Source organism: Poecilia reticulata, linkage group LG5, assembly GCF_000633615.1.
Source record: "Poecilia reticulata strain Guanapo linkage group LG5, Guppy_female_1.0+MT, whole genome shotgun sequence".
In the NCBI taxonomy this organism is placed as follows: Eukaryota; Metazoa; Chordata; class Actinopteri; order Cyprinodontiformes; family Poeciliidae; genus Poecilia; species Poecilia reticulata.
In genome coordinates this window covers 18,968,200-18,993,773 of record NC_024335.1, presented here as the reverse complement: position 1 = coordinate 18,993,773, position 25,574 = coordinate 18,968,200, and the positions used below count along the sequence as shown (strand labels likewise).

Sequence of the window (25,574 nt, the reverse complement as noted above, 5' to 3'; positions counted from 1 at the left end):
AACCTTTTATCAGTTCTGTCTGAAAATCACATTTTCAGAATTTCACCAAAAGAGAAACAAAAACAAAAATTCCAGTCTCTGGACATGTCATTGGTAGATGTTTGGCTAACAAAAGATTAACTCACCGGATCTTTCATCCCACGTCCCTCTTTTCCCAGCCCCTCTCCTTTTTTCCAGCCCATTTTTTCCAGCATCTTCCGCCCCTTGTTGACTTCACTGATCTCCCTTAAAAGGATAGAAAGCAATAACATATGAGCAACATACAGGGTTCCAGTGCATTATCCGTGTAAAAACTTCAGTGTTCTCAGTTCCCCTCCTCTTAAAAACACTACAATTCAGTCAAATTATGGCAGATAATTCTACAGTGACCAGGCTTTGCGTACAGAACCTGCAAGAAAGGAAGGAAGGAAAGAAGGACCTCCTAAATGGTACAAAAAGGAATGAAATCAGACATGAAGTCAATCATTTTTCCATGCCGTTTTTCTCTTCCACACTGATCCAGATTTTTTCAGACTTACTCGTGTACAGAAGCGGGTGCATCGTCCCGTTGGAAAACGCCTTCGCTGCCCACATTCTGCCGGCGAGACTCTGCTCTGTCCCTGTACTTGGGGTTCCTCAGGGCTTTGGTCTCCTCGTTGCTCTATATTGAACAGATGACCAACCGTGTAAACAAAAAAAAAAAAAAAACCTTGATGTACATTTTAACCCTAAATCCAGCTGCAGGTCACCTAAACACTCACTTGCAGTCCATATTTGGCCTTCATTTGCTTCAGCTCTTTCTGTCTCAGGGATTCTTTGTCTTCTTTGCTGAGGCCAGGAGCTTCTAGAAGCAACAAGGAGAACGCCAACATCAGATGCTTTTAAACAACTTGTACAAATGTCTGCTTTCCCCCCCCCCAGTGGATTTGTTATCTCACCGGCGCTCTCCTCCCTCCTGTGCTTGCTGATGTGAGCCATGACTTGTCCGGGTTCACAGCCGTCACAGGTGTCGGTGCCTGAGTGGATGTGGAACGACAGCACGGTCTCTCCCATCTTGACCTCATCCCCGTGCATGAGTGCATGAGGCTCCGACTTGGTTTTGGGCTGCAAGTGGACACCAGAGTTCAACTGGAAGGTTTCGCTTCTTATTCGACGCACCGAGACGAAGTGCCGACCTGCAGTATGCGGTTTCCGTTAATGACCGTCCCGTTTTGGCTCCCCTGGTCCACCAGCATGTAGCTTTGCTGTTCCTGGTCAAAGTACACCTCCGCATGGAACTGGAACCAAACGTGCAACGTTTAGAGACGCTGCAGGGAAAACGTGGGAATAGTTAAGACTCCTGCAGAAAAAGCAAAGCAGGGAGTTTTTACCTTGCTGACTCCCATTTCTGGTAGTCGAACTGCATGGTTCATGTCTTTTTCCCTGCAAAGAAACACAAAAAGTAGAAGATTGATTTTTGCTCAGTTAATCAATTAACATAAATGGTTTCAAAAAGCAGGAGTGTCATTTTATAAAGGATTTGACACCACATTTTCTTATGTTAGACCCACAAATTTAAAGGAACCTACAGAGTTTATTTGTAGGTTAACATAAAGAAGTACAAATTAGTGAATTGCTAAAAAAAAATAAAAAAAAATTACGTTAGGATTGCAAACGGGAAACACAGTAACTCCAATTTGTATTTGAAAATAAAATGGCAAAAATTGTGTTAGTTTTAAGTGGCGTTATTATTCAGAACTCTGTTTTGGTTTAACACATGAAATCCCAATAAAGCACATAGAGATTTGTGTGATATGATTGCATGAATACTTTTGCCAGCGCTGCGCATAAACAGCTGAGAAGAAGAGAACCAACCTGCCGAATGTGGCCGGAGAGTCGGCTGTGATGATGAACAGAGTCCCCACCTGCAGCGCCGGAGACCTGACCACGGTCACTCTCACACAGGGGGGCCAGAAGTTGTTAACTGGAAGGAACGAAACAAACCGGCCGGGTTAGCGGCAGAACAGAGAATTACAAAAAGTTTCATGGCAATCAAATCACTGATTGGGAGATCTGACTTGATGTTATGTACAGATTTAACGAACCATCCCAGAACCAAGCTTTGAGAGATCTGCACACCTCGCTTCTCAAATGTTGGGGATTTTTCTCCTCTCACCTTCTTGGCTCTGCACCTCCATTTCTGACTCAGGACTTTCCCTGGAATGTTTGGGGCTGGAACACGATGAAGGCGACGAGGCGGATTCCAGATCTTCCTTTTCAGACTCTGTGATCTCGCCCTCCTCTGGTTCGCTGTTGCCCTCCGACTCCTCACTCTGAACCGGGCTCCTCTTCCTCTTCTTCTTCTTCCTCTTTTCATGCTTTTCTGACTTAGATTTCTTCCTCTTCTTTCTTGAGCTGCTCTTCTCCTCGTGGTGCGAGCCGTTCTTCAGCCGCCTTCTCCGCGATGGCGATTTGTCCCGCTCTTTCCCGTGTTTTGAAGAATCTCTTTTACTCTTGGATAAGTCTGGACTGCGAGACCTCCGGTGCAGTTTTCGGGATTCGGTTTCTTCCGTTTCTGGGTTTGCCTCGTCCGGTTTGTGTTCCTGCCACCAGACAGTCAGCAGTGAGATTACCATGCTGAACGGCAGCAGGCCAGCTGACTTTTTACCGTCGATCCCAAATCTCAGTCACATGATCATTTCTGAGTCTCAGTCTTTAAAGTCAATTCATCACAATGCTTCCCAAATTATGTCGGGAATTACAAAAAAAGGTTTTAATATGCATCAAGATTTGCAAAGGGAGGTTTACTACGTCAACTATAGACTAGCATATTTTGTTCCCTTGGTAACGAGATGAGCATCTGGCTGGTGCAGTGGCAGTAAAAAAAAAAGCTGCATTTTCAAAAAATCTCTGACTAAATGGAGAAATAAAAAATAAAAAAATAATAATAATAATAATTCCTGACCCCTGGTAAAGATAAGTGCTTTAAAATTAATTCATCTTATAGCAATATCATAATCACACAGAAAAATGTTAAGAAATCCAACCTTTTACTTTGTAAATCTATGGAATGAAAAGAAAACCCGGTACTCCTAAAACTCTTTTTCAAATTAATGTAACTGAATCTTTTTTTCTTAAATTATACATTTTGTTTTAGGATGATGACGGATTCAAGGAACATTTCATCATAACGATTTATTTTTTGTTTCTCTGGGGTACGAATATGACGTGACACGGAAGCCCAGTTCGTTTAGCTGCTGGCTGCTGCGCTGGACGACCCATATTTACATTGCCGGAACAAAAGTGTCGTCTTGCAGCCACCAAATCTACACAGCAACCATCAGATGTGATGCTCATGTCAACTAGTTGTTTGGGAGGCAGGCAAGAAAACAAACAACAACAAAAAAGCTTTTATTCCTTTCATCAGAAAGTACTACACTGGAACTCTCTGTGCTTTGGTCAGGTGGGACGAAGATTGAGCTTTTCTGCAACACACGGTCTAGTGTGGAACAAATGATGAACCAAGTATGGCAGAGGATTGGTAATGCTATGGAGTAGGAAATCTTGTAACAATATCATCATGAGATCTTAAAAAAAAAAAAATCTGGAAATTTTTATTAAAATATTTGGCTATCTCAACCACAAATCCAAAAATGGGTTTTCCAATAGAAAAATAATTAAAACAAGTGGCCAAATTAATAAAAATGTTTGACCAGAAAGAAAAACCAACCTCCCTCAATGGCCGTCTCAAGACCCAGATATAAACTCTACCCAGAATCCGAGGAGAAAAACAAGTGACCCTTTCTATTTTCATACTACAACCCATATTTACATCGTCCTTTGCTGCTTTGACACAGCAGAGGTGTCAAAGCAGAGGTCATCACATAATCTGGGATTTTTTTCTAAATGCAGCTACTAAAAGTAAATGTCTCATTTTTCTCTGTTGTTTAGAGTGAGATTATACTACTGCAAAATAAAAAATTTAAAAAAAATCTATTATTATTTGTTCACATCACTAAAGCATGTCACCGTACTTCATTATTCTGTAGTGTAAAACTAAAGTTATACCTCTGTAGGAGGGAGTTTTCCAGTAAGAGCAAATCCTCATTTTAGCCAAAGAGTTAGTCACATCTTGAACCTAGGTCAGAAGAATAGTCTTTCAGTCAACTATCCCGCATCATCACAAACACAATCAGCAAACATTTAAAGACTGAGACCCAGAAACGTCAAGAGGAATGAAGGGGAACGGCAACTTTAAAAAGCCAGCCGCCAAACACTTCAAAGTAACGATGCGCTGCACCTCGTCGTTACTTACCCCCTCATCCTGATGAGACGCTTTCTTGACTGCTTTTGGGAACTTTCTCCATTTCTTGTCGGGAACGTGAGTCTCTTGGGAATGCTCGGCAGAGCTCTGCGCAGCAGGCACCTCGATCCTGGAGTGAAACTGATACCGTCCGCTTTCTGCGTCGTAGTAGTAGTATATGCCTGTGTTGGCGTCATAATACAACTGACTGACCTGGAGGGAAAAGAAGAAAGTTTGCAATATAAATGAGCAACGAACACTTAATCTGGCACTCAACCAAACGAGCAATCTCAAAGAAAACCAACAAACCGAGTCGTAGTAGAAGCCCGTGCTGTGATCGTAATACATGCCGGACGTCTCATCGAAGACGAAGCCGGTCTGCGTCATGGCTTCTTCAGCTGTGGCCCTCAGCATGTCAGCTATGGAGCCCGCATCACCTCCCTGAAGCAGACATTATTATGAATGAATAGGGTTAGGGTTAGGGCCAACTCAGATTTTAAGCCAACTACAACGGACTTAAAAACGCTACGTTTTTATTATTTTGAATCCACTCATAGAAAAGCAAACCTCTGCTGGAGCTACTTCGCTGCTCTCTGCTGAAGCGGACGCATCTGGGGCCGTTGCTTCATTCGTTGTCGATGCGTCTACCGCCGTACTGTAATCAGTTACATCCACAGCTGCCGTCGCCGTACTGGGATCAGTAACACCCTCAGCTGCTGCTGCTGTCGTCAGGTCCAGACCTTCCTGGGAATCTGCCCCCTCAGGACAGTAGCCTCCATAGTAGTAATTGTAGTAATCTAAGGGGGGGGGGATCCTGAACGTTATTTGTGATGTTAACTAAATTTATTTACATGTTCCGGTTGTGATGATACGCATACGCACCAGTTTCTGTCCACACATATTCTTCTGTTTGAGTTTCACAGCTGATTCTGTCTTTCTCTTTCTTCTTTCGCTCATGAATCTCTGCACTGAGCTGGTCAACCTGGAGTCGCACAAAAAAACAATAGCAAAGACTTTCATCTAACATAATCAACCCAGTTTAACATTATATTAAGCTTTGCTTTAAGCTCAACAATATTTCCTGACATCATGAGCGTGGACTAAAATTTTTTTTTAGAACGTTGCTTGTAAAATTATTTTTATCTCTTAAAATCTCCACATTTTGGGAATTTTTACAATACAAACTCCATCTCATTTCAAATTTATATTAACTAACACAAAGTAGATCAAAAATATAAAGTAACAGAAATTAGACTTATTGTTTGAATTTAAAAAAAAAATCTGAAAATGGACATGGGGTGCTTTAGGTAATGTGTAGCATTAAGTTTCATTCGTTTTGCGTGTACTCTACTTGGCGTAAGCTTCTCAATTCCAGTCCTCAGGTGCCCCTGCTCTGCATGTTTTAGATGTGCCTCTATTCCAGAACAGCTGATTCAAACGATTGCATGACCATCAAGTACTGCAGAAACCTGTTTATCACCAAAATATTCAATTCAGGTGTGTGGCAGAAGGGAAACACCTCAAACATGCAGGGCAGGGCAGGGAGGCGTGAGGACCGGAATTGAGAAACGCTGGATGACCAACATGTCACTAATTCAAGTTCTCCACAAATTGGTCCCTGGCCTGTACTCGATTTATTAAGATTCATCAGAGCAAATGAGCCAGCGCAAATGCACACTTTTCAAATCTGCTCTTGTAGGAAAATCTGAAAACTATTTTTCTTCCACTTTACAACTCTGTACTATTTGTGTATCACGCAAGACCCGAATGAAATCCGCAGAGGTTTGTGACAAAATGTGGAAAAGGTGAGAGGTGTGAATACTTTTGCAAGGCGGGAGTACATCTTGAATAGCTGACCTGCTTCCTCAGGTCTTCGTTGTAGCTCTCGGTGCTCTTCTGCAGCCTTTCGGAGTGGCTCAGCTGCTTCTGTAACTTGGTGAGCTCGGCTCGGCACTCCTTCAGCTCCTGTTTCAATGACTCAACTCTCAGACGGAGCTCAGCCACCTCACACTCCGAGTCTCCCTCTCCCCTCGCTTCTTCTTCCTCCTCCATTCGGAAAACTGGAACCACGACAGCGAAAGCTGCAGCGGGAACAACGCGTTCTTAACTGAGATACTCGCAAAACGGAATCTAAATCCACCGACCCTTTCTGATAATAACCCACTACTTGGATAATAAACGGTCCAGACATCAATCAATTAAATACAGCCGGACTCCATGTTTCTTTCTTACCGTTTGCTTTGTTTTCTCCGAGCGGTAGGCGATTTCGTCCTCAACGCGGCGACCTGAAAAGTTGAACATAAACATCTTGTAACTTCCAAGCGTGTTGGACACAACAGCCCAGTACATGTTTTGAGGACAATTAGACAGTTACAGTTAAGACAGCTGAAATGTTTACAGTCCACCCTGCTCGCAACCGCCATTAACTCACGGCGGAAGTGATTCTTCTTCGAGGTCTGGCGCCAGTTGTAAACCCTGTTGTCGCCACCTGGCGGCGACCGCGGTTAGTCCCTGCATCAAAGCCGTGAAATGTTCACTGTTGTTTGTTGGCCTTCGAATTCTGTCCACTAAATGGAGCGGTAAGTTAGCATTTAAACGTTTGTCTTATCTGCAGTTAAATACATGTTTTTTTTGGTTGTCAAGTGTGAGTTTTATTTTCAGAGTCAACTTTAGAGTTATATGGGGGAAAACATGGCTGCATCTGAGTCTTATATGGATTTTGCTCAGCATTGGTGAGTACTAAATGGGCCCGAGCTCTCAGTGAGCCTCATGTATTGGACTCAGTTTGGTTGACCAAATGGAATCTCATCAAACCAACCAGTTGGTCTTAACTGGGTTTCAAATAGGTTTACAGAAAATTGTATCATATTGGGTAATTGAAAACTTTATTCATTTCAACAACTCAGTGAAGCACATTATACATGTTAATTATACAGCCTGATGTTTTAAAGCCTGGTGATTTTCACCTGTCACGGCTAAAGAAAATGTAATTTTAAAAAATTAAAAGAAATTTAGAATTAAAATATCAGACCAATAAAACACTGTTTTAAAACACAACTGTGGGGTTAATGAAAAATATGTTTAATACCTGCTTAAAGGTTATTTTAATATAGTACTTTTATCTAAGAAAAACACATTTGCTAATTTACTAATATAACTGTAGGGAGAGTCTACTTTTTTTTTTACTAGAACTGCTCCTGTACGTGAAAATTACTTGTAGCCACTATGTAGTTTGTTACAATCTTCTGACGTTAAATTCTTTGGCCCATTTACTGCCTGTATCTGATCTATATGTAATGTGCTAATTGGATAGTTATGGTTAAAACGTGGAATTTTACTGATATCAAGTAGAAACTACTAGTCAGTACCATGACACAATAAAAAAATAGTTGAGAAAGCTGCTTTATCAACTTGTCATGGTTTACTTTAGAAGACTAAAACCACAAAACAACACCTTCAGAGGACAAAAAAAGACCAATAAATAAGTATAATGATGAAAAGAGAGAGAGAGACTGAGGAACAGGGTCAATTTGATATGATGCGGGGTCTCTGTACTAGAAACTGTTTTGGTGCCCTACACATTTTGTTTTTCTCAATAATTAATGGAAAGCCTTTACTGACGACACATAAATCAAACCCTTCTTAAAATTGCTGACCAGCTTTTTGTTTGTTTGTTCTGGTATTTTCACAGTTTGTCGATGACGAGCACAAAGTCTTTGAGGCTGAAAGGCCTTCTCGTCATCATGCTGACCGTTAGCCCCATCGATGCTGGAGACACTAATGACGCTAAAAGTTGGCATTTGACTTGCTGATTCTAAAATATCAACTATCTAGACTCCTAAGCTGTGGACTGTACTGAGAAAGATCCTTTTTAGATCATGAAACATTTAATGGAAAGTTAAACAAGTTAAAACTGTACTGAATTATTCTGTGCTGATGATATATTCTCTGCAAACATGGTATTGGTTTATGAAGTCTTTAATCTGCCCCAAATTCTATTGAGCCCAGAAGGAGGTTATCACTCAGTGGGCCTTTCATTCAAGGATAAACATCCCTGAACTCAAGTACTACATGGAGGTAACATTGCTAGTTTTTTAGTTTCAACACTGGAAAACATTTTAAGGAAGTCCAGTTTTGGATTTCAGTGACAGACATTGACCACTAGATTTCAGTGACAGACATTGACCACTAGATGTCAGCACAGCCCATGAAATCTGGAAATAATAATTTCCAGAAGTCATGTAAAAAAAAAAAAGTACCAAAGTACCAACGCGTCGGTTTCTTTTTCACCAGAGGAGCAGAAAAATAATGCGATAGCAAACATCTGTTAGCAGTTTTCCAGCTTGTTAAAAATAGTTCTTTACATTTTCAGCTGGTGCCACTTAAAACTCAAATACAGTATTAGATTCTTCCCAAGGCAGAAGTGTATATTTCATTATGCTGACTCAAGCTGATTTGTGAGCCCGTCGCTGTTCCTCTCCCTTATTCCTCGTTCTCATCTGTATCTCTCCCTCTGGTTGGATCTGTCCCTCTGCTCCCCGTCTTCCTCCTCCACTTGACAGTTCTTCCTCCTCTGACCTTTCTGCTCCTTTGTTTGTACATTCAATAATTTCCTGGAACGCCTGGTTCTGTCACATAGATTTACAGGACATAGCCAAGGCCAAGCTATGCAGACTGATCTTAGGCCGGCAGGAAGGACCGTTACATAATCACGTGGCTTCTCTATTGTCTCTTGCTCTGTTTATAGAGAGAAAATATATATAAAGGGTTGCAGTATACCTAAAGTAAAAACCAAAAATGTTTCCCTTTTATCAGTTACGTCTTTTGCAGATATTTGTTATAGCGAGTTAAATCGGAAACGACCCACAGACTAAACAGATTTTGGTCATTGGTCACTTTTACGCTAAAGTCTGAATAGGATTCGGCAAGTTTGTTTTACGTCGTGTTTAAGGGACTTGCTGTTTTCTTGAAAACGCCTGCAGGGTTCCTCCCTGCTGTGATTGAAATCTGAGCTCTTTTGGGTTGTGTTTGGATTCTGGTGGAGCGTCATACCTCTTGGCAGGAGCTCTGAGGCTTGTGTTGGTGGTGGGAGAGCGGCCTCAAAGAATCGTCTGGTCTGCTGCCCAGTGATGTTTAATTGCTGATTAATTAATTTTCTTTTTTTTGTCTTAAAATAACGGTTTAATATTCAAGACGGAAATTGTTTGCTGTTCCCTCAGAAAAATCCTTTTAGAGATCCTGCAGTCAATGCGTGCGCTGTCCCTGTTCGCTCCAACCACAAGCCCAGCGTAGATCGCAAAAATAAGTGGGTAGAACAGAAACTCCTCCCTTTCTGGTATAATGTGGAAACTCTGAGTCTGACTGAGGTTATGTGTCTTTGCTCCTTCGTGGAATTTCAGAGAGTTTGCTCGCTCCGCTGCTGCACGGCAAAAATATCTGGCCCTGGAGAGTAAAGCACAAAAAGGTTTCTATGAGGGGAGTAATAAAATTAAGACACATCGCAAAACTCTTTAGAGTGTGAAAAAGACTGGTAATTCACAACAAGACCATCTGTGAACACAAATTTAGCCTTTCATAGACTTTGCCATTGTTGTGGCTTCTTGATCATTCACATCTTGACTCTGGAAAGTATTTTGTTATTACTTTCTGAAGAATTGTGTAATTTAGTCAGGACCAATATCATAGTTCATGGGATTTGTTTTCATTTACAGAAAAAAAAAATGTTTACACACACACACACTATTAAAAGACGCAATATTACTGCAAAACATTAAAATTGACTACATTTTTTCAGAACAATTAGGATTATCAATTGTCCTGAAAATTTCTATTTGCTAAATGCCAAAATAATGAGGTTTTGTAGATTTGTGTTTTTTTAGGAATGAATCAAAAATCTTGCAGACTATTTTTAGGAATTCACGAAAATGTCATAAAGTTTGAAGTCAATGCTATTCAAAAATAATAATAATTAAAAATGTATGTAAACTTAAAAAGTTAGGGTTTAGAAAGTTTAGATTCTGGGTGAAAATGAACTCAAATTTTTAGATGTATAAACTTGTTTATGTGATGTAAAAAGTGGGAGTCTGAAGATATTTGTTTGAAAACATCTAAAGGCAGAGAGAGACTGTGCTGTTTGTCCTACAAATAGCAGAAAAAAGAAAAAAAAAATCAGTTTTCTTCTCCGTTAAACATGCTGCTGCTATCCCAAATCTTCTCAAACCATGAGTGACGGGAAGCTTTGAAGTCTAAAAATAGCTTAGACCTGTGCTTCTACATAGTTTTATTTGTGAGATGTAGTGGTTTAAAAACATGCTTCCGTTCCCCGCATCAAAAAACTTTTTTTTTTTTTTTTTTGCTTTGTTTCTGACTCGCTCCTCAAATATTCCCAAGCATTTTACTTATCAACATGCCACCGTGTAATTACTTGTGTGGCGGTGCTCTGCTTAGTGGTTTAGTGTTTCCTCTGACAGATTGAACCCAGCAAGGTAGTTCTCCTGAGGCTGTTCAACAAAACTGGTTCCCCGAGTCATGCATGCCTTCCTGCCGCAGCGTGGAGGAAACGGTTAGCTGCTGCTGAAGAGCCTGAGGGAGGAGGGGGGAGACTAATAAGTCTTTAAGATCCAGCCCCCACATTCCTAACCTCTCTCTGGACTATAAAACACAGAGCCCCAAGAGTTCAGCTCCTCCTCTACCTCCTACTCCTCCCTCTGTATTTGTTTTGTGGCCCTTTTTTTTTCTAGTTTAGAGTAGAAGAGCGGGCTGACAGGGACATACCATTCGTCAACCACAGGGGAAGTCATCAAAGCAGCCATGAGTTTTTAAGGCTTACAGCTCACTTCCTCCACCCCCACTGCAGTTTTTGCCTATGAGCTGTTCCGAGGTGGAGCGGGGAGGATGGAGGAGGTTCGGAGGAGGAGGAGGAGGAGGAGAGAGAGGGAGAGAGAGGGAGAGTCGGCAAAGCATTTGAGAAACCAGCTGATCAGAGCTGAGGTATTCTGCCACGGAGGGACGTGTCAGCGTGACTGGAAATTACTAACAGACGAAGACGGAAAAGCAGGGTTAAAAATAAAAGGGAGAGAGATGTCTCCTTCTCTTCATGTGAATCTGGGAACTCATGGAGAGATGTGAGAGCAGTGGAAATCTGAGGAAGAGAGTGAAAGGTGTACTGGAAGCCAAGCCCTGGTTACTGGTGAGTCAGCTGGAGGCTGGGGAACTTCGTCGAATAAGGAGCGATGTCTTGGCTGTCTCCGGTGTCATGGGCCAAATGGACGTGGACGGCGGTGCGAGGGGGAGAGGAGGATGGAGAAGAAGGGCAGGAGGCCAACGAGGAGAGGGAGCAGTGGGGAAGGAGAGAAGAGGAAGAAGAGGAGGAGAGATCTCAAGGCAGCAGGCAAGTGTTGTGCTGAAGCCCTGAGACTCCAGGCAGAGTGGTTCACGTCGCCTGCGCTGAAGGAGGAGGGGGGACTTCTGTCCATGTGCCTCTAACCTACTGGATTGGGAGACTGAATTTTAGTGACATTCTGGTGGAGACGTTTTGTGAAGTGCTGGCGTGTCTCTGTTGGGTCTGTGCTTTAAATTGTCCCTGTCTGTCTTTCTTTTGCTTCATAACACCAACCCTAATTCACGCAGCATTCACTCAAAACCTGCAAGCACGTGCTGAAATCATCAGTGTGTGTGCCTCGTGTCCACGGTGTTGACATTATTTCTGCCTCTGTTCCACCACGATACAAACACGACGACTACTTTCAGAAGACTTCCACCCTTCCATTCCTGCACTGATACAGTATCAGCCAATATACTGACCTTCGGGGGCTTTCTAGAGTGATTACATCACAGAGATATGTCTGATTTAATCTGCCCTGTAAATTGTTATAGTCAAGAATGGCCCATATATCTTAAAAGGCTGCACGTTTTATGTTTTCTTCTGCGTTTCTCGTGTTATAAACTGTATTGTTCTTAGAGTGTGACAGGAAATAGTAGGCTGTCCTGCATGTACTTCCTCTTCCTTTATGTATGCGTTACTTTGGCTTTGGTTACTCTTCCTCCTATAGTTTCAGATTAGATAGTGTTACAATGTTTCTGCAACGACGAAGTGCGAAGTTAAGCTCAATATAGGTCAGTTTGGTGCATCAAATAGGTCAGTTTGGTGCATCAAATAAAAGGGTAATAAGTTTGAGGTTTTATTTTTGTATGTTTTTTACAAGCACAAGGGGTTTTGCAAGATAATGCAAAGCTTCACAAAAATGCATATGTTAACTGATTACATAATAGCCACAAATCCAAGGATTTTTGCTTTTAAAGCTTTAAGTGTGTTTTTATGATAAATTCTTGCATAATAACAGTAATAGTACAGCTATTTTTGTTTGAGGAGAAGATGCATCACACCCGCTGACTCTCTGCGTTCGTAATGTGATCATTGCTCTGGAGTTATGTAATAGTTTTTCTGCTTTCTCTCATGTCTTCACGTGCTGCAGCTCGGACTCTGAGGGTCACTTTGACACCCCTGAAGCAGCGACTCCCGTCCGCGCCCCTCCGCCCGTCCCGGGAGAGCTGGAGAACAATAACACCGATGCAGGCAAAGCAGGTGAGGCCGCTGCAGAGCAACGACAGGCAGAAGGAGAGGAAAAAGAAAACAAAAACGGGAGGGGAAGAGCAGCAGCATTTGTGACTCTTCAGGAAACCTGGAGGTTCTTATTAAATCTCAGCAATCTAAGGGAAGTGCATGTTCAAATACTTTGGGCACTATTCCTTTTATTCTCAAGGTTGCCATGGAAACAAGAGTCATTTGATGTTCCACTAACTATTCAGGCGTGACATCATCTTAAACAAAAGAAAAAATGCTGCGGTTCATGAAAAATCCTAACTTTTGGTCGCAAATGAGACGTGCGTCTTAACTGATGACGCTATGGCTGCATGATGTCAGTTATTTCAAAAATCTAGCAAGAGATAAATTTTTTTTGTTTGTTTTTTTAAGAATTCATACTTTTCTAAATGTGACTGTGTAAATATTGATGTGTCCTATTGTATTATAGAGATTCCACGTAGTGTTTGCTAAAGGTAAACAAGGTTATTTAACACCTGAGCAGGCAGTGAGCGGCCTCCCGTGTACCTGGTATTTAAGCTGGAATGCACACAGTTTTTATTGTGGATAGTTTTTGGGCGTGATCGCGTCTGATGCTCTGTCTCTGTCGTTTGATTCACTAAGAGGAGGGGCCTGTGGAGGAGTGTGGGAATGACCTTTGCTCCAGAATTCAACAGGTTGAACAAAAGCTCCGAGCTTTGGTTAGCTCTGCTTTGTGCTGGACACTGACAGAGGTCACAGCGACGTAACGTAGCATGTCGGAGCGTGTTTTTAGGTTTGTTTAGAGGGTTTGTTGCATTGTGTGTGAGGCCGCCGCTGGTTCGGAAGAACTAAAACCTTCCTGTAAAACAGCACCAGCAACATTTTCTAAAGGTGAGGTATCAAATCAGAAAGAAGAAAATAAATTGCTTTAGCAACCTTATTATTAAGACTGGTGGGATATGACTAATTTCTGGAGATTTTCTTGTAATGAGCTAAATTTACCTTCTGGGGACCCTTGAACAGCATTAGTTTTTTCTTAGCTGCTTTTTTGTTTTTAATTATGTTTTTGAAAAAACTCTGAAAAAAGAGGATTTTTTTTCCAGAGATTTACACAGAATTTCAGAAAAACAACGCACCAGTCAAGAATTGTTTTGCTAGTGTGATTAACTGGGGCTGCTTTGCTGCTTCAGGACCTGGAAGGTCGGCTCATCACACTCAAGCTCACTTCGGGTTATGCAGCAAAACAATGATCCAGATTACACCAGCAAGTACAATTCTGAGTGTTTGAAATGAAGAAGGTCTTGGAGTGATGTAGTCAAAGTCCAGACATAAATTGGATGGATATGCTGTGGGATCACTGATCATTTATGCTTGATGAGGCTGAACTGAAACCATCCTGCAGAGGGGTTCAACATCTCGCTCGCTCTCTCTCTCATGTGATTGAAAAATACTCTTTGACAGGTATCACAAACACTTGATGCCACTTGTTTTAGCTAAAGAGTGGCACAATCAGTTATGAAGGTTAGGGCGCAAATTACTTTTTCACATAATGCCAGGTTGGGTTGGATAGATTTTTCCAATATTAAAAAAAAATTAGAAAATGAAAACTGTGCTTTATCTGATCTAACATGTTTACTTATTTGAAAGGTAGTTGTGACAAAGGGGGCAAATACTTTTTCACAGTACTGTGTTACTGATTATTCGAGTATGTAAGGGAATGCACATGTGTCTGGAATTACGTTAGGGTGTCAACTCTTGAAACGCATAAAGCTGGTTAAAGCAGAGCAGGCTCTGCTCGTCTCTTGGCAACATGGTGTTGTATGAACAGAGCGATGATGATGATAATGACAGGCATGCTGAAATATGCTGCAATGTCAAAATGTTCCCTGGAGCTAGCATTCAGACAGCTCTGTTATTTTTCTGCAAGATCTAACACAAGATAAGCGAAGGTCTGCTTTGTTTTGTGTTTCGATTGCGTTACTTTTGCTTTTATGGCGTGGCACTCATAGTAAGAAATCACCATGGCAACAGCAGCAACTAGAACAGTTGGCTGGTGAGTAACCTGCTTTCAGTCAACCAATCAGATATCGTCCACATATGAGTTCACATGTGATGGAAGAAATTCTTTAGCAACATGTCAACTCTTAATGTATGATAGTTCTGTAAAATAATTTTTTTATTTTTTGGTTTTGTTTCTTCTTCAGATTTGGAGCAGGAGGAGAACCTGATAGTGTCTGTTCCTGTCAGGGATCCAGAAACTGCACTGGGCCACAGCATGGGTCAGGATGAACCTGCAGTCCCTGTGGGAGACCAGCTCGAAATAAATGTGCAAAATCAAGACCAAGATCAAGCGGAGCAGCCCTCAGAAAATGTGGATCCTTTTCCCGGTCCTGATTCAGCCTCACCGAAGGAAGAAACTCAAAGCACAGCTCTCCTTTCTGAGCCACTTGAAGAGATAAACTTCCTCCACGAAGCAGACCCAGTCGCAGATCTGGCCCCAGTTCCAGATACTATTTTTGTGCCAGAATCAGACTCTGTTCCAGTCAGGGAAACTTCAGTCCCAGATTCTGCTTTTATTCCAGAACCAGACTTTGGTCCAAGCAATGAACCTTCAGTTCAAAACCATACGTTGGTCCCTGAGCTAGACTCAGAACCAAGCAGTGAACCTGCAGCATCAAGTGCTTCACAGCCTCCTGAGGAGAAACCTGTCGCTGATCTAGAGGAACATCTCAGCGATCTCCCCAGCCTTGCAGAACCTACTCAGAAGACAAAAACCAACAAGTCCAAGCCTCCATCCCTCAAAATAAAGGCTCCAGTAAGTCCTCCTCCTCATACGGATGAGGAACAAGAACTCCCAGTTTCCAAGGCTACGTACAACTTTGACCTCGACCAACTGGACGACAGCTTCAACCCTTTCACTAGCGGCGGATCCAAAATCCAGAACTCTCCTCCACCATGTGGTTCAAGCTCTTCCCCCAGGCTAGAACCACTTGGGAGTTCATCTGCTTGTGAGTCTGCCGAAAAAGCTCAAGGAGACTCAGAAATTATAGATCAGTCTTTAGAGGCAAAGCCTGTGGTGCTGGAGTTTGGTCTGGGTGAAGGAGTGGTCAGAAAGCCCCCTCCTAAGAAATTAGGAGGGAAAAGGACAACCAGCAAGACTGCTGCAAAGAAGCAGAAACCAAAAGACTCAGAGACTTCTTGCGAGCCAGCACCAGAAGCGACTCATCCTGAACCGGCGTTAGAAACGGCACCAGGATTGCTTCCCCAATCCGTTTCCGAACCCGTTTCAGAACCACTTTCAGAACCTGTAACAACAGACCCCTCTGCGCCTCTGAATCTGGACGATGTTCCTATTCCCAAAACCGGAACTCATAACTTTGACCCCAGCCAGTGGGACGACCCGAACTTCAATCCATTTGGTAGCAACAGCAAAGTGAGCAGCTCTCCTGTGCTGCCAAAGGGCTCATACAGCTTCAACCCAGACAACTTCGACGACTCCATAGACCCTTTCAAAGCATCAAAATCCCTGAACAACGAGGATTTGTCCAGCGGCACCTCCCAACCTGAGACAAAGGTAAAAGATCAAGGCAAACAGAAGGCGAGGCAGACCCCTGGGGAGAAGAAAGTGAAGCAGATTCCAAAGAAAAACAAAGAGAGAGCATCAGCGTAAGTCTCCTTTTTCACAAGCCAAAATATTACAAGGCCGTAGTCCAGCAAGCTTCATATTCGGTCATTTTCTTACACCGCCTTGCAAAGGTATTCACACCCCTTGAACCTTCTCACACCACAAACTTCAATAACTATCATAGGGATTTTATGAGTTCAGGGAGTATGAACACCATTTCAAGGCTTTGTGTAGGTCTGATCTGGCTCTTCCTTGGACTAATTCACTGCTAACAATGATATGCATACCAAAAGACACTTTGAAGGCACAGATAATACTCTGCATACCAAGCTACTAATAAACTGAGACATAAATAGATTGGTAATGTGCTTAGAGCTGCGGTGATTAGCTGCATATGCTTGAACTTTAATCTGCCAGCTAAGTAACTAACATGCTGACACCTTTTACTCACTCAGACCCTCTTCCTTTGTCTCTCGGCCTTCTTTATCTTCCACGGCTCCCTTGTCGAAACCCTCCCTGCTTTATCCCCCTCACCCTCCATCTTTCCTCGTGTTGTGTGTCGCGCAATCCCCCAAAATCTTTGCTTTCGTTCGTCCACTTTTATCGACCTCAGGACATCTGAGCAAGTCAAGTTTCTCTGTTTTCTGTTGTAAGTACTCTCTCTATCAAGGCATGATTTCACTCATTCTCATCGGTGCACGTTCTGTCTATGTCTGTACTGATTGTTGGCGTCGAGGTTTTTTATCCTCATCACACAGCATACTTTAGCTTTCTAATTTGCTGTATTTCTTAGCACGATTTTTCCATTTGTCTTGCTAAATCTCATATTTATGTCAATAGAAAACAGGAACAATAATAGCCTTTCAAGGATAAAAAAAACAAAAACAACTAATTAATATATTCTCATGTGCTTGTTTTGCAGGAATTCCTGTAAAGTCCAGAAATATGATGAAAGCGAGTCGCTAGTCCTCGATGTTTGTAGTCAGGTAATTTTTTTATTTTTTTCTATCTGGTTGGTTCACTGGGAATGTTTTACCTTACTGTAGAAACACTGCAGTGTTCATTATTCAGCTGCTGTGCAACATCTTGACCTCGGCATACTTTTACACACACACACACACACACACTGAGTTACGCAAGTTGAGTGAGGCATCAGCAGTGCTTCCAGCGCTGCGGTCCAGTCTTGGCATGATGACAAAGCTGTGACTTATCACTCTGCAGTCAAATATTACCCTGGTGCGCTCATGCCCTCAACAATATCACATCCTGGAGAAAGAAGATTTACAGCTAAAGAGAGCTTTGGATAATTAAGGTCACCTGTCAAGACCAAAGGGCTGAAACCTGAAGTCATGAATTACAAATTAAACCTTTCTGGATGCCCATCAATTTAAAAAAGAAGGTGGAGTGCAAATAGAAAGTTACATTAATTTAAAGTACTTTTTTCCCTCTAACAGAATAAATATTGAATAATTTCATGCAAAAATATTTATTTGAAGGCTTTTTTTTACACATCTCCACTAGGAGAGGCAACAAAGTGGAGACCACTGCAGTTAGGGATCAGATATTAAATTCATAGAAAGTAAACTCGACTGTAATAAAGTTAACGTCTCCCTCTATTACTTCCAGGGAGAAGACGAAGTGGTGGTTCAGACCCCGGAGATCACTCAGCGGGTTCATCACGCCACGGACGAGGAGAAGCTGGCCTCTACCGGCCTGATTGGCCAGACGGCTGACACTCAGGAAGAGAGAGAGGAGCAGGAATGCAATAAAGCGGCTGTGAAGAAACAGCCGTCCAGCGATTTACCTGCTGTAGATCGTGAGTTCGACAGGGAGAAATGTGCAGAAATTCTCCTCAGAGGACTTGAAAGTTTATTAAAAAAAAGTCATGATATGGAATGAAACAACACCCAAAAGAGGCTCTACATATTGTATATTAGAAATGTAGCATTGAGTGTATTAAATGTGCAAGTTGAAAATGTCAAACTTTTCTCAGCAGCTGCTTTTTAGAGTGTCTGATTGTAAAAGTAAAAAAAAAAAAAAAAGATTCTGTTCCAGATAAAATAACACTATATGTGAGAAAAGAACAGCTTCCTACGTCTCTACGTCAGGACAGATCTTTTTAAGTTGTGCATGTATTGTTTTAGTTTAATTTAGTTGTTTAGTGAAAGCAAGATACAAGCTACTCAGTTATTTGTTTTTGAGTTGGTAAGGTTAATTTGACGTTTTTTTTAACATTATGGGCTAAAAAGAAAAACTCTAACTTCAGTTTTTATTGATGGATACAATAAATACAACCCACAGTTGTATTTCTCTGATGTGATCTGATTTTTTTGTTTGTTTTTTTTCATGTCCAGAGATCAAGATTACAGATCATCTGCCAGAGAAGGACACCTTCGGTGTGAAAGATGATATGGTAAGTGCTGCAAAGCGACCACATGAATTATTCAGTGTGCCTGGTTTCTTCTGCATCAGTTGTTTTTGATCTCCATAGTCTGTTGAAAACGGATGATTAGTCATAATTTTAAATAATGTTTTTCACTGTGATTTCCTGACACCACACATATACCACACAAACGGCTCACATTAGTGTTTGTGATCTTCCGCAGACGGATATATCAATGCACCAGACTGCAAAACTGAGCAGCCGTGACGACCCGGACCCGGCAGCCCTATCGCAGGACGGCGTCCCTCTTACCGAGATGGACAAAGCTGCGGTGCTGACCTTGATCAGAGAGGAGGTACGTCGCTCCCACATGCACAAACGCAGAGAGATACTGAGCACACAAAATGAAACTTTAATAAGTCTAACTTATTTTTTTTGGTTCTGAATATCACTCCTTATTTTGAATCTGTCTATTTCCTTTAAAACAGATCATCACTAAGGAGATTGAGGTCAGCGAGTGGAAACAAAAATACGAGGAGAGCAGAGCGGAGGTTATGGAAATGAGGTGGGAAGCTTCTGTTTCAATGAGAATTTTCCTTCCTTTTCTAGAACGATACTATTTTTATTTATTTTTTTAAATGGTAAAATAATACGAGGGATTTTAAGACAAAGTTAACACTGGGCTGCTTTTCGTTTGACAGGAAAATAGTTGCAGAGTATGAAAAAACAGTTGCCCAGATGATTGGTAAGTTTCTGCCCCCTGGTGGTGGATGTTTCTTCATACTCTTGTTTGTTCCTCAAACTTTTGATCTAACGTACGTATGTTTTGTCTCTGTGGTCCTGAGAAACATTTTTAAGACTGATCAATAATAGGCTACGTCTCTACCATTTATAAAGTCACAAGAGGTGTTGGCAGCAGATTTGACTGAGTTTTAAAATAAAATAAATATTTTAAAGTATGTCACTTTAAAATGAAGAGCACAAGCAAACACTTGGTATCTCCCTTTGTTTCGTCCTGCCTGCATGCTGCCAGCATCACCTCGTACTTGTTTTTGTGACCTTTCACCTGAGCTCTAGTCTTCAGGAAGCTCATGATCAGTTACGCTGGAGTCAAGTTACTCAGTTCAGTGAGCTAAACGCATTGTGAGGTTTTTAATGTCCACTTCTACTGGGACGTCGCAATACAACTAGGCCATGAGTTTGCTAATCTCTTCTGTGAATCAGAAATTTTTTAAGCTTTTTTTTATGTTTCAACCCTAAACCTGCATGCATTTTTACTGGGATCTTATGCAACAAGTTAATGAGCATGAATTGGAATAACTTAACTTTTTTTTTTTTGTTAATGAATTAAAATATGAACAAACCCATATCAAATAGTAAAGGAGAGTATTACTTATTACAGAGATCTACCAGTTCAGTTTATAGGACAATTATTAGTTGTACATTTTCAACAAATCAATTCTTCAATCAAGTTTACTTGTGTAGCACATTTCAGCAACAAGGCCGTTCACAGGGCTTTACATCATAAAACCACAAAGTTTTTGTCTGGATTTAAAGAAACTCAACCTAAATCAACTGAAGACTTGAAGATTACAGTTTAGAAATGCACCAAAGTTTACTGAGCTCTTGCACAAAGAAAAATGGGCACAAAAATGAGTCTCTAGCAATAGAAAGCTACAACTACATCAAAGATTTCAATGCAAATGCTCATTGCACTTTTAAGTTTTTAATGGTAAAACATTTTGACACCACATGAAGTTTTTGGTTTTGATATGACAAAATGTTAAAACGTCCAAAGAGTGTGAATGCAGTTATTTATCGTCATCTACTCGGTAGCATAAAGACAGTTGGTGTCTGACGGTTTGCCAAGATGCTCTTTACTTAACACATCACATGATCGTAGACAGTAGCAGGCTTTCTGAAGCCATCACTTGTTTGCTTGCAGAGGACCAGCAGCAGAACAAGAGCCTCTCCTCCAGCAAGTCAGTCAGGCAGCTGACGTTGGAGCGCGATCAGGCCGTGGCCGACCTGAACTCCGTGGAGAGATCCTTCGCAGATCTCTTCAGGAGGTACGAGAACATGAAGGGAGTCCTGGAGGGCTTCAAGAAGGTTGGTGATGAATATTCTCAGATGTAGAACAGAGTCGTGTGACGTAAACACCCACTGACACACCTTGTAAACGTGCATTCAGAATGAGGAGGTGTTGAAGAAGTGCGCGCAAGATTACCTACTTCGTATCAAGCAGGAGGAGCAGAGATATCAAACGCTAAAACTCCACGCTGAGGAGAAACTGGACAAGTAAGATTTACTTAAATCTGTATGATGAGGCATTACATTTGCCTTCATTTAGTTTTATCCTCTTGTTGTTAACGTCCTCCCCGTCAGGGCCAACGAGGAGATAGCCCAGGTGCGCGCAAAGGCCGATACCGAGAGTGTGGCGCTGAATGCGAGCCTGAGGAAGGAGCAAATGAGGGTGGAGTCCCTTGAAAGAGCTGTCCTTCAAAAGGTAAAAAAAATATACAGCAGATCCACTTTACTTGGTGAGTCTGTTCTCTGGGGGCGCTAGAAGACCGCTTTGTTGGAGGGAAATATAGATTTTGTATTGTCTTTCTCAACTGCTAGTGTGAGAAAAGATGCTTAGTGCAACGTGTTTCAGCTTTAGTGAGTGACTGTTAAAATGGTACGTAGGAAACAAAAGGGAAACAAATCAAACCCTGTTGCAATTTGTGGTTTTTGTTTCCACAACACAGTTCAAACCACTTCCAACAAGCCTCACTGGTTCCCATTGCTTATTTTTTCTCTAAACAGTGGTGGAGAATGTTGGATGGTTTAGATTATAAACACTTCCAGGGAAATTGATTTCTTCTTTTCTTTTGCTAACAATATTCAGTTCTTGATTAGGTTTTTTTTTTTATTCATGGATTAATGTATTTATTAAAAAAAAACAAAATTGTAAGAAGTTAGGTAAAACTTTATTAATCCCGTAGGGAAATTAAGGTTCTCTGTTGCTCACACATTAATTCACATCCACACAGCATTAAAAATTGTACAACTGGAAACATCTATAAAAGGAATTTTAGTGGGGCAATCACCGACTGATGCTGTAAGACTAGCACTAGAATGGAGATGATTTTCATGCCGTCTAAAATGCCACAATCTAATGAATAATCAATTATAAATGTGTGTCATTTCTGCAATTTAAATGCATATAAACTGGTCAAATGTATAAATAGAATTTCATCAAATCTGGAGTCTTAAAATCCTCAAATAGATCTAACAAAAAACATTTAAATACATGTGGTGATGCAGTTCATAATTATACAATAATTCAACTGCAGGCTAATTACAGACGTGGCTTCTATAAATAAAACAAATACATTTTTATATGTAGCATATTTAGTTTATGGTGTATGTAATCAGTTTTTTTTTTTACTATTTTAATTAAATCATTTATTGAAAGACTAAAGTCGTTCTTCTTTCTTTCATTGATTTATTGAGTTGTGGCGCCTCTGTGAATAATGGCTCCTCTACGACAGTGTTTCTCAATTATTTTCCGTCATGCCCCCCCTGGATATCATAATTTTTTCACGCCCCCCTTCTCAGTGCCCTTCCCTCCCCAGAATTGAAATACTATTGCGGATCTGTTCATATTTAATAATTATTCGCACAAACCTTTGGCTCCAACATTGTATGACCTTATTATCAAAACCACTTTATTATTGTTCTAAGCCTCAAAATAATTTCCAAAATCAGCTTATGAGTGAATCACTAACATTTTATCAAGACTACTCAGTTTGAAAAAGTGCAAATGATTCACTGGGATTTGCATTTTTAGACTTAATATATTAAAACTTTTTAGAACTGTAAACATTGATTACTTGTCAGCTTCTTCAGTTTAGTTTTCCACAAGGTATATAATTCTTAACATTTATTGTGGAAAAATAGGAAAAATTTGCAGCAATATTGCTAATAGTTCAGCTTGTCAGATGAGAAGAGATGAAAAGTGTATAATATTTTTGCATTAACAATAAAAAGACAGGTTTTGTCTATTTCCTGGCCTTTTTCTGCGAGCTACACAGTTACTTGCTTATGATGGAGTATAAGTGCCAGGCTCTGAGTTTAGATAGTAATACTAGTTCAGGAAGGAGGTGGAGGAGATTGATTGTTTTCAATGATTATCTGTCTCATAACAAACTGTCACGACATGGTGACACGGCTTTAACAAATATGGAGAAAACATATTTTTTATTAAAGTTATTTACTGCAGCCTGAATAAAATGCAACTACATAGCATTTTTGAGAAGTCCGGATTGCTTTATATGTATTTTACACGTTGCCTATGACTGCTGCTCATGGGGAGAGATATTTCAGTAATCTAAAACTAATAGAAAAAAATTAAGCAATCTACTTGCATACTGTATGTGGACTGTTGCATGTAAAATTGATGAGCAGTAAATACTGTGCTAGTATCGGTATTGAAACAAAGAAAGCAAGTTGAAAGCCTTTAAAATTGTAAAAAAAAATTATGGGTCAAAAAAAGACTCAAAAAATTGTAACAGCAGCTGCGCAGGGTGACCCAATCTAATATTTTGCTAGGAGGCCCAGAATTCCTGGCGACGCCCCTGGTTCCAGCTGTTAGCAGAAGCTCAGAAGTGAAGTTAAAAGCTGAATGATGAAAATAAATACTAGGGGCTGCACAGTGGCGCAGTTGGTAGACCTGTTGCCTTGCAGCAAAAAGGTTATGGGTTCAATTCCCGGCCCCGGTCTTTCTGCATGGAGTTTGCATGTTCTCCCTGTGCATGCGTGGGTTTTCTCCGGGTACTCCGGTTTTCTTCCCACAGTCCAAAAACATGACTGTCAGGTTAATTGGCCTTTCCAAATTGCCCCTACGTGTGAGTGTGTGTGTGCATGGTTGTGTGTCTCTGTGTTGCCCTGCGACAGACTGGCGACCTGTCCAGGGTGTACCCCGCCTCTCGCCCGGAACGTTAGCTGGAGATGGGCACCAGCAACCCTCCCGACCCCACTGAGGGACAAGGGTGCAGGAAAATGGATGGATGGATGGATGAAAATAAATACTGACCTTTTATTTACTGGATGCTATTTTAATATTTTAGTTTATATTAACTTGCACTTTGGAATAATGCAAGAACATAAATGATCCGTATTTGTATAAAACTGTGTATGTAAAGCTCAGTTTGATTAACCAGTGGCGGAGCCAGAGGGGGGACCCTGGGGGGGTCCCCCTGTCATCTGATTGGCCCCCCCAGTGGCCCTCCCTGATGATTGGCATGTAACAGCACCGGGTTATTCCTGTACATTATTTGGAATCATTCTAAGTCAGCCTAATATCTAAAGAAGAAAAACAATAATAAATATATGAAAAGAAAATGTATAAAACTTTGTATAAGTCCAAATAATTCTGGTCCGACCCGGACTATTGTTACTTGTCAAATTACCTGTCCAAACAGAGCTTCCTAACCAAGGTGTCCATAACTCTTCAACACGCTGTCAGCTCCTGGTCAGAAAGACGCATTTAGTTCAGTGTCCATGAGATGATATTCAGAAAGGATCTTTTATTTGATTTTATTTTCCTCTGCGATGAACTCTTTGCGTAAAGTCTATCATGTCTCCATGTGCGGCAGTCAAAGGTGTTAATTATAACATGTCAAATGACAGAGGGGCTTAGAAAATAACCAAATATTCAGTTTGGTTATTTTTTTAAATTATATATATATATATATATATATGTATATGTGTGTGTGTGCACACACATTTTAAATTTTGCCCCCCTAGACGTAGTCCTGGCCCCCCCAACTTTAAAAATCTAGGTCCGCCACTGTCTGTAACAACAAGAAAGAGATTTGGTAAAACACAACGGGCGTCGAGGTAAGGTCAGTGTCTGGGGAAAAAGCAAGTTCCTGCAAGGAGGAGCCATAATGTTACTGTGTGGGAAATTCCCACCACACTTTCTCAAGAATTAAAACACGACAAAAACAATATAACAGCAGAACTAGCATGACCTAGATCAGTGTTTTTCAACCACTGTTCCGCGGCACACTAGTGTGAGTGATCGTCAGGTGTGCCGTGGAAATTATTCAATTTCAGCTACGGTACTGTATTTTCCTGACTATAAGCTGCTCCTTTTTCCTAAACTTTGAACCATGCGGATTGTAGCCCGGTGCAGCTTTTCTGTGGATTTTTCTTCAACCACCAGGGGGCTCTCTAGCAAGAAGTGAATCTTTAGAAGTCAAAATTGTAAATCAAAGAAGAACCCGCTAATTTTCATTTAGAACAACCACATGCTAACATCAGGCATGACAGGGAAATGTTTTCAAACTCATCATGCAGCTTTTAAGTTGAGGGCTGTCGATCTGGCACTACAGGAGGGAAATGGAGTTGCTGCACTTAAGCTTGGTGTGAACGAAACCATGGTTCGGCTTTGGAGACGGAGTGCTGCGTCAGCCAGATTTATTAGGACGCAGCCCTCTGCTGGGTCATCTTCGAGTGTCTGCTGTAGTAGAGACTAGCTGCATAATCATGTAATTTTCTTACCACTAGATGGCAATAGGTACAGAGCATTTTACATTAAAACGAGAATTAGTGATACATGAATGTTACAGGTAGCGGTGAGTGACATGGTGAGTGAGAGCATCGTATCTAGCAAGACTGTGATGACAGTGATGGAAAAGACAGAGAAGCTCAGCAGTAGTTAGAAAGAACATGGGTCCATTTCCCACAACAT

The 25,574-nt window shown here is 41.2% G+C and overlaps 2 protein-coding genes across 6 annotated transcripts in view; one reads left to right on the top strand and one right to left on the bottom strand.

The window, feature by feature from the left end:
• Positions 1 to 6,727, bottom strand: part of aggf1 (angiogenic factor with G patch and FHA domains 1) — a 7,403-nt gene extending 676 nt beyond the window's left edge. Inside the window, exons 1-15 of one of the 2 annotated variants that reach the window (XM_008409407.2) lie at positions 6,636 to 6,727; positions 6,494 to 6,546; positions 6,119 to 6,342; positions 5,144 to 5,243; positions 4,829 to 5,058; positions 4,571 to 4,702; positions 4,274 to 4,474; positions 4,027 to 4,096; positions 1,834 to 1,942; positions 1,350 to 1,401; positions 1,155 to 1,256; positions 918 to 1,083; positions 741 to 823; positions 519 to 640; positions 126 to 225 (exon numbers count right to left, since the gene is read on the bottom strand). In XM_008409407.2, coding sequence (XP_008407629.1) covers positions 126 to 225; positions 519 to 640; positions 741 to 823; positions 918 to 1,083; positions 1,155 to 1,256; positions 1,350 to 1,401; positions 1,834 to 1,942; positions 4,027 to 4,096; positions 4,274 to 4,474; positions 4,571 to 4,702; positions 4,829 to 5,058; positions 5,144 to 5,243; positions 6,119 to 6,313 — 1,662 coding nt within the window. In that variant the 5' untranslated portion in view covers positions 6,314 to 6,342; positions 6,494 to 6,546; positions 6,636 to 6,727. Of the gene's footprint in view, positions 1 to 125; positions 226 to 518; positions 641 to 740; positions 824 to 917; positions 1,084 to 1,154; positions 1,257 to 1,349; positions 1,402 to 1,833; positions 1,943 to 2,134; positions 2,562 to 4,026; positions 4,097 to 4,273; positions 4,475 to 4,570; positions 4,703 to 4,828; positions 5,059 to 5,143; positions 5,244 to 6,118; positions 6,343 to 6,493; positions 6,547 to 6,635 lie in introns of both variants that reach the window. The other variant, XM_008409406.2, reaches the window with a different exon arrangement.
• A 7-nt stretch (positions 6,728 to 6,734) lies between these two features.
• Positions 6,735 to 25,574, top strand: part of tacc1 (transforming, acidic coiled-coil containing protein 1) — a 26,144-nt gene continuing 7,304 nt past the window's right edge. The window contains exons 1-14 of one of the 4 annotated variants that reach the window (XM_017304818.1): positions 6,735 to 6,840; positions 6,923 to 6,993; positions 12,736 to 12,845; positions 15,029 to 16,490; positions 17,063 to 17,098; positions 17,372 to 17,435; positions 18,076 to 18,265; positions 18,804 to 18,862; positions 19,056 to 19,187; positions 19,321 to 19,397; positions 19,534 to 19,577; positions 20,778 to 20,941; positions 21,024 to 21,130; positions 21,218 to 21,338. In XM_017304818.1, the coding sequence (XP_017160307.1) occupies positions 6,941 to 6,993; positions 12,736 to 12,845; positions 15,029 to 16,490; positions 17,063 to 17,098; positions 17,372 to 17,435; positions 18,076 to 18,265; positions 18,804 to 18,862; positions 19,056 to 19,187; positions 19,321 to 19,397; positions 19,534 to 19,577; positions 20,778 to 20,941; positions 21,024 to 21,130; positions 21,218 to 21,338 (2,619 nt within the window). In that variant the 5' untranslated portion in view covers positions 6,735 to 6,840; positions 6,923 to 6,940. Of the gene's footprint in view, positions 6,841 to 6,922; positions 6,994 to 11,201; positions 11,652 to 12,735; positions 12,846 to 15,028; positions 16,491 to 17,062; positions 17,099 to 17,371; positions 17,436 to 18,075; positions 18,266 to 18,803; positions 18,863 to 19,055; positions 19,188 to 19,320; positions 19,398 to 19,533; positions 19,578 to 20,777; positions 20,942 to 21,023; positions 21,131 to 21,217; positions 21,339 to 25,574 lie in introns of those variants that run through there. The other 3 variants (XM_017304819.1, XM_008409402.2, XM_008409403.2) reach the window with 3 other exon arrangements.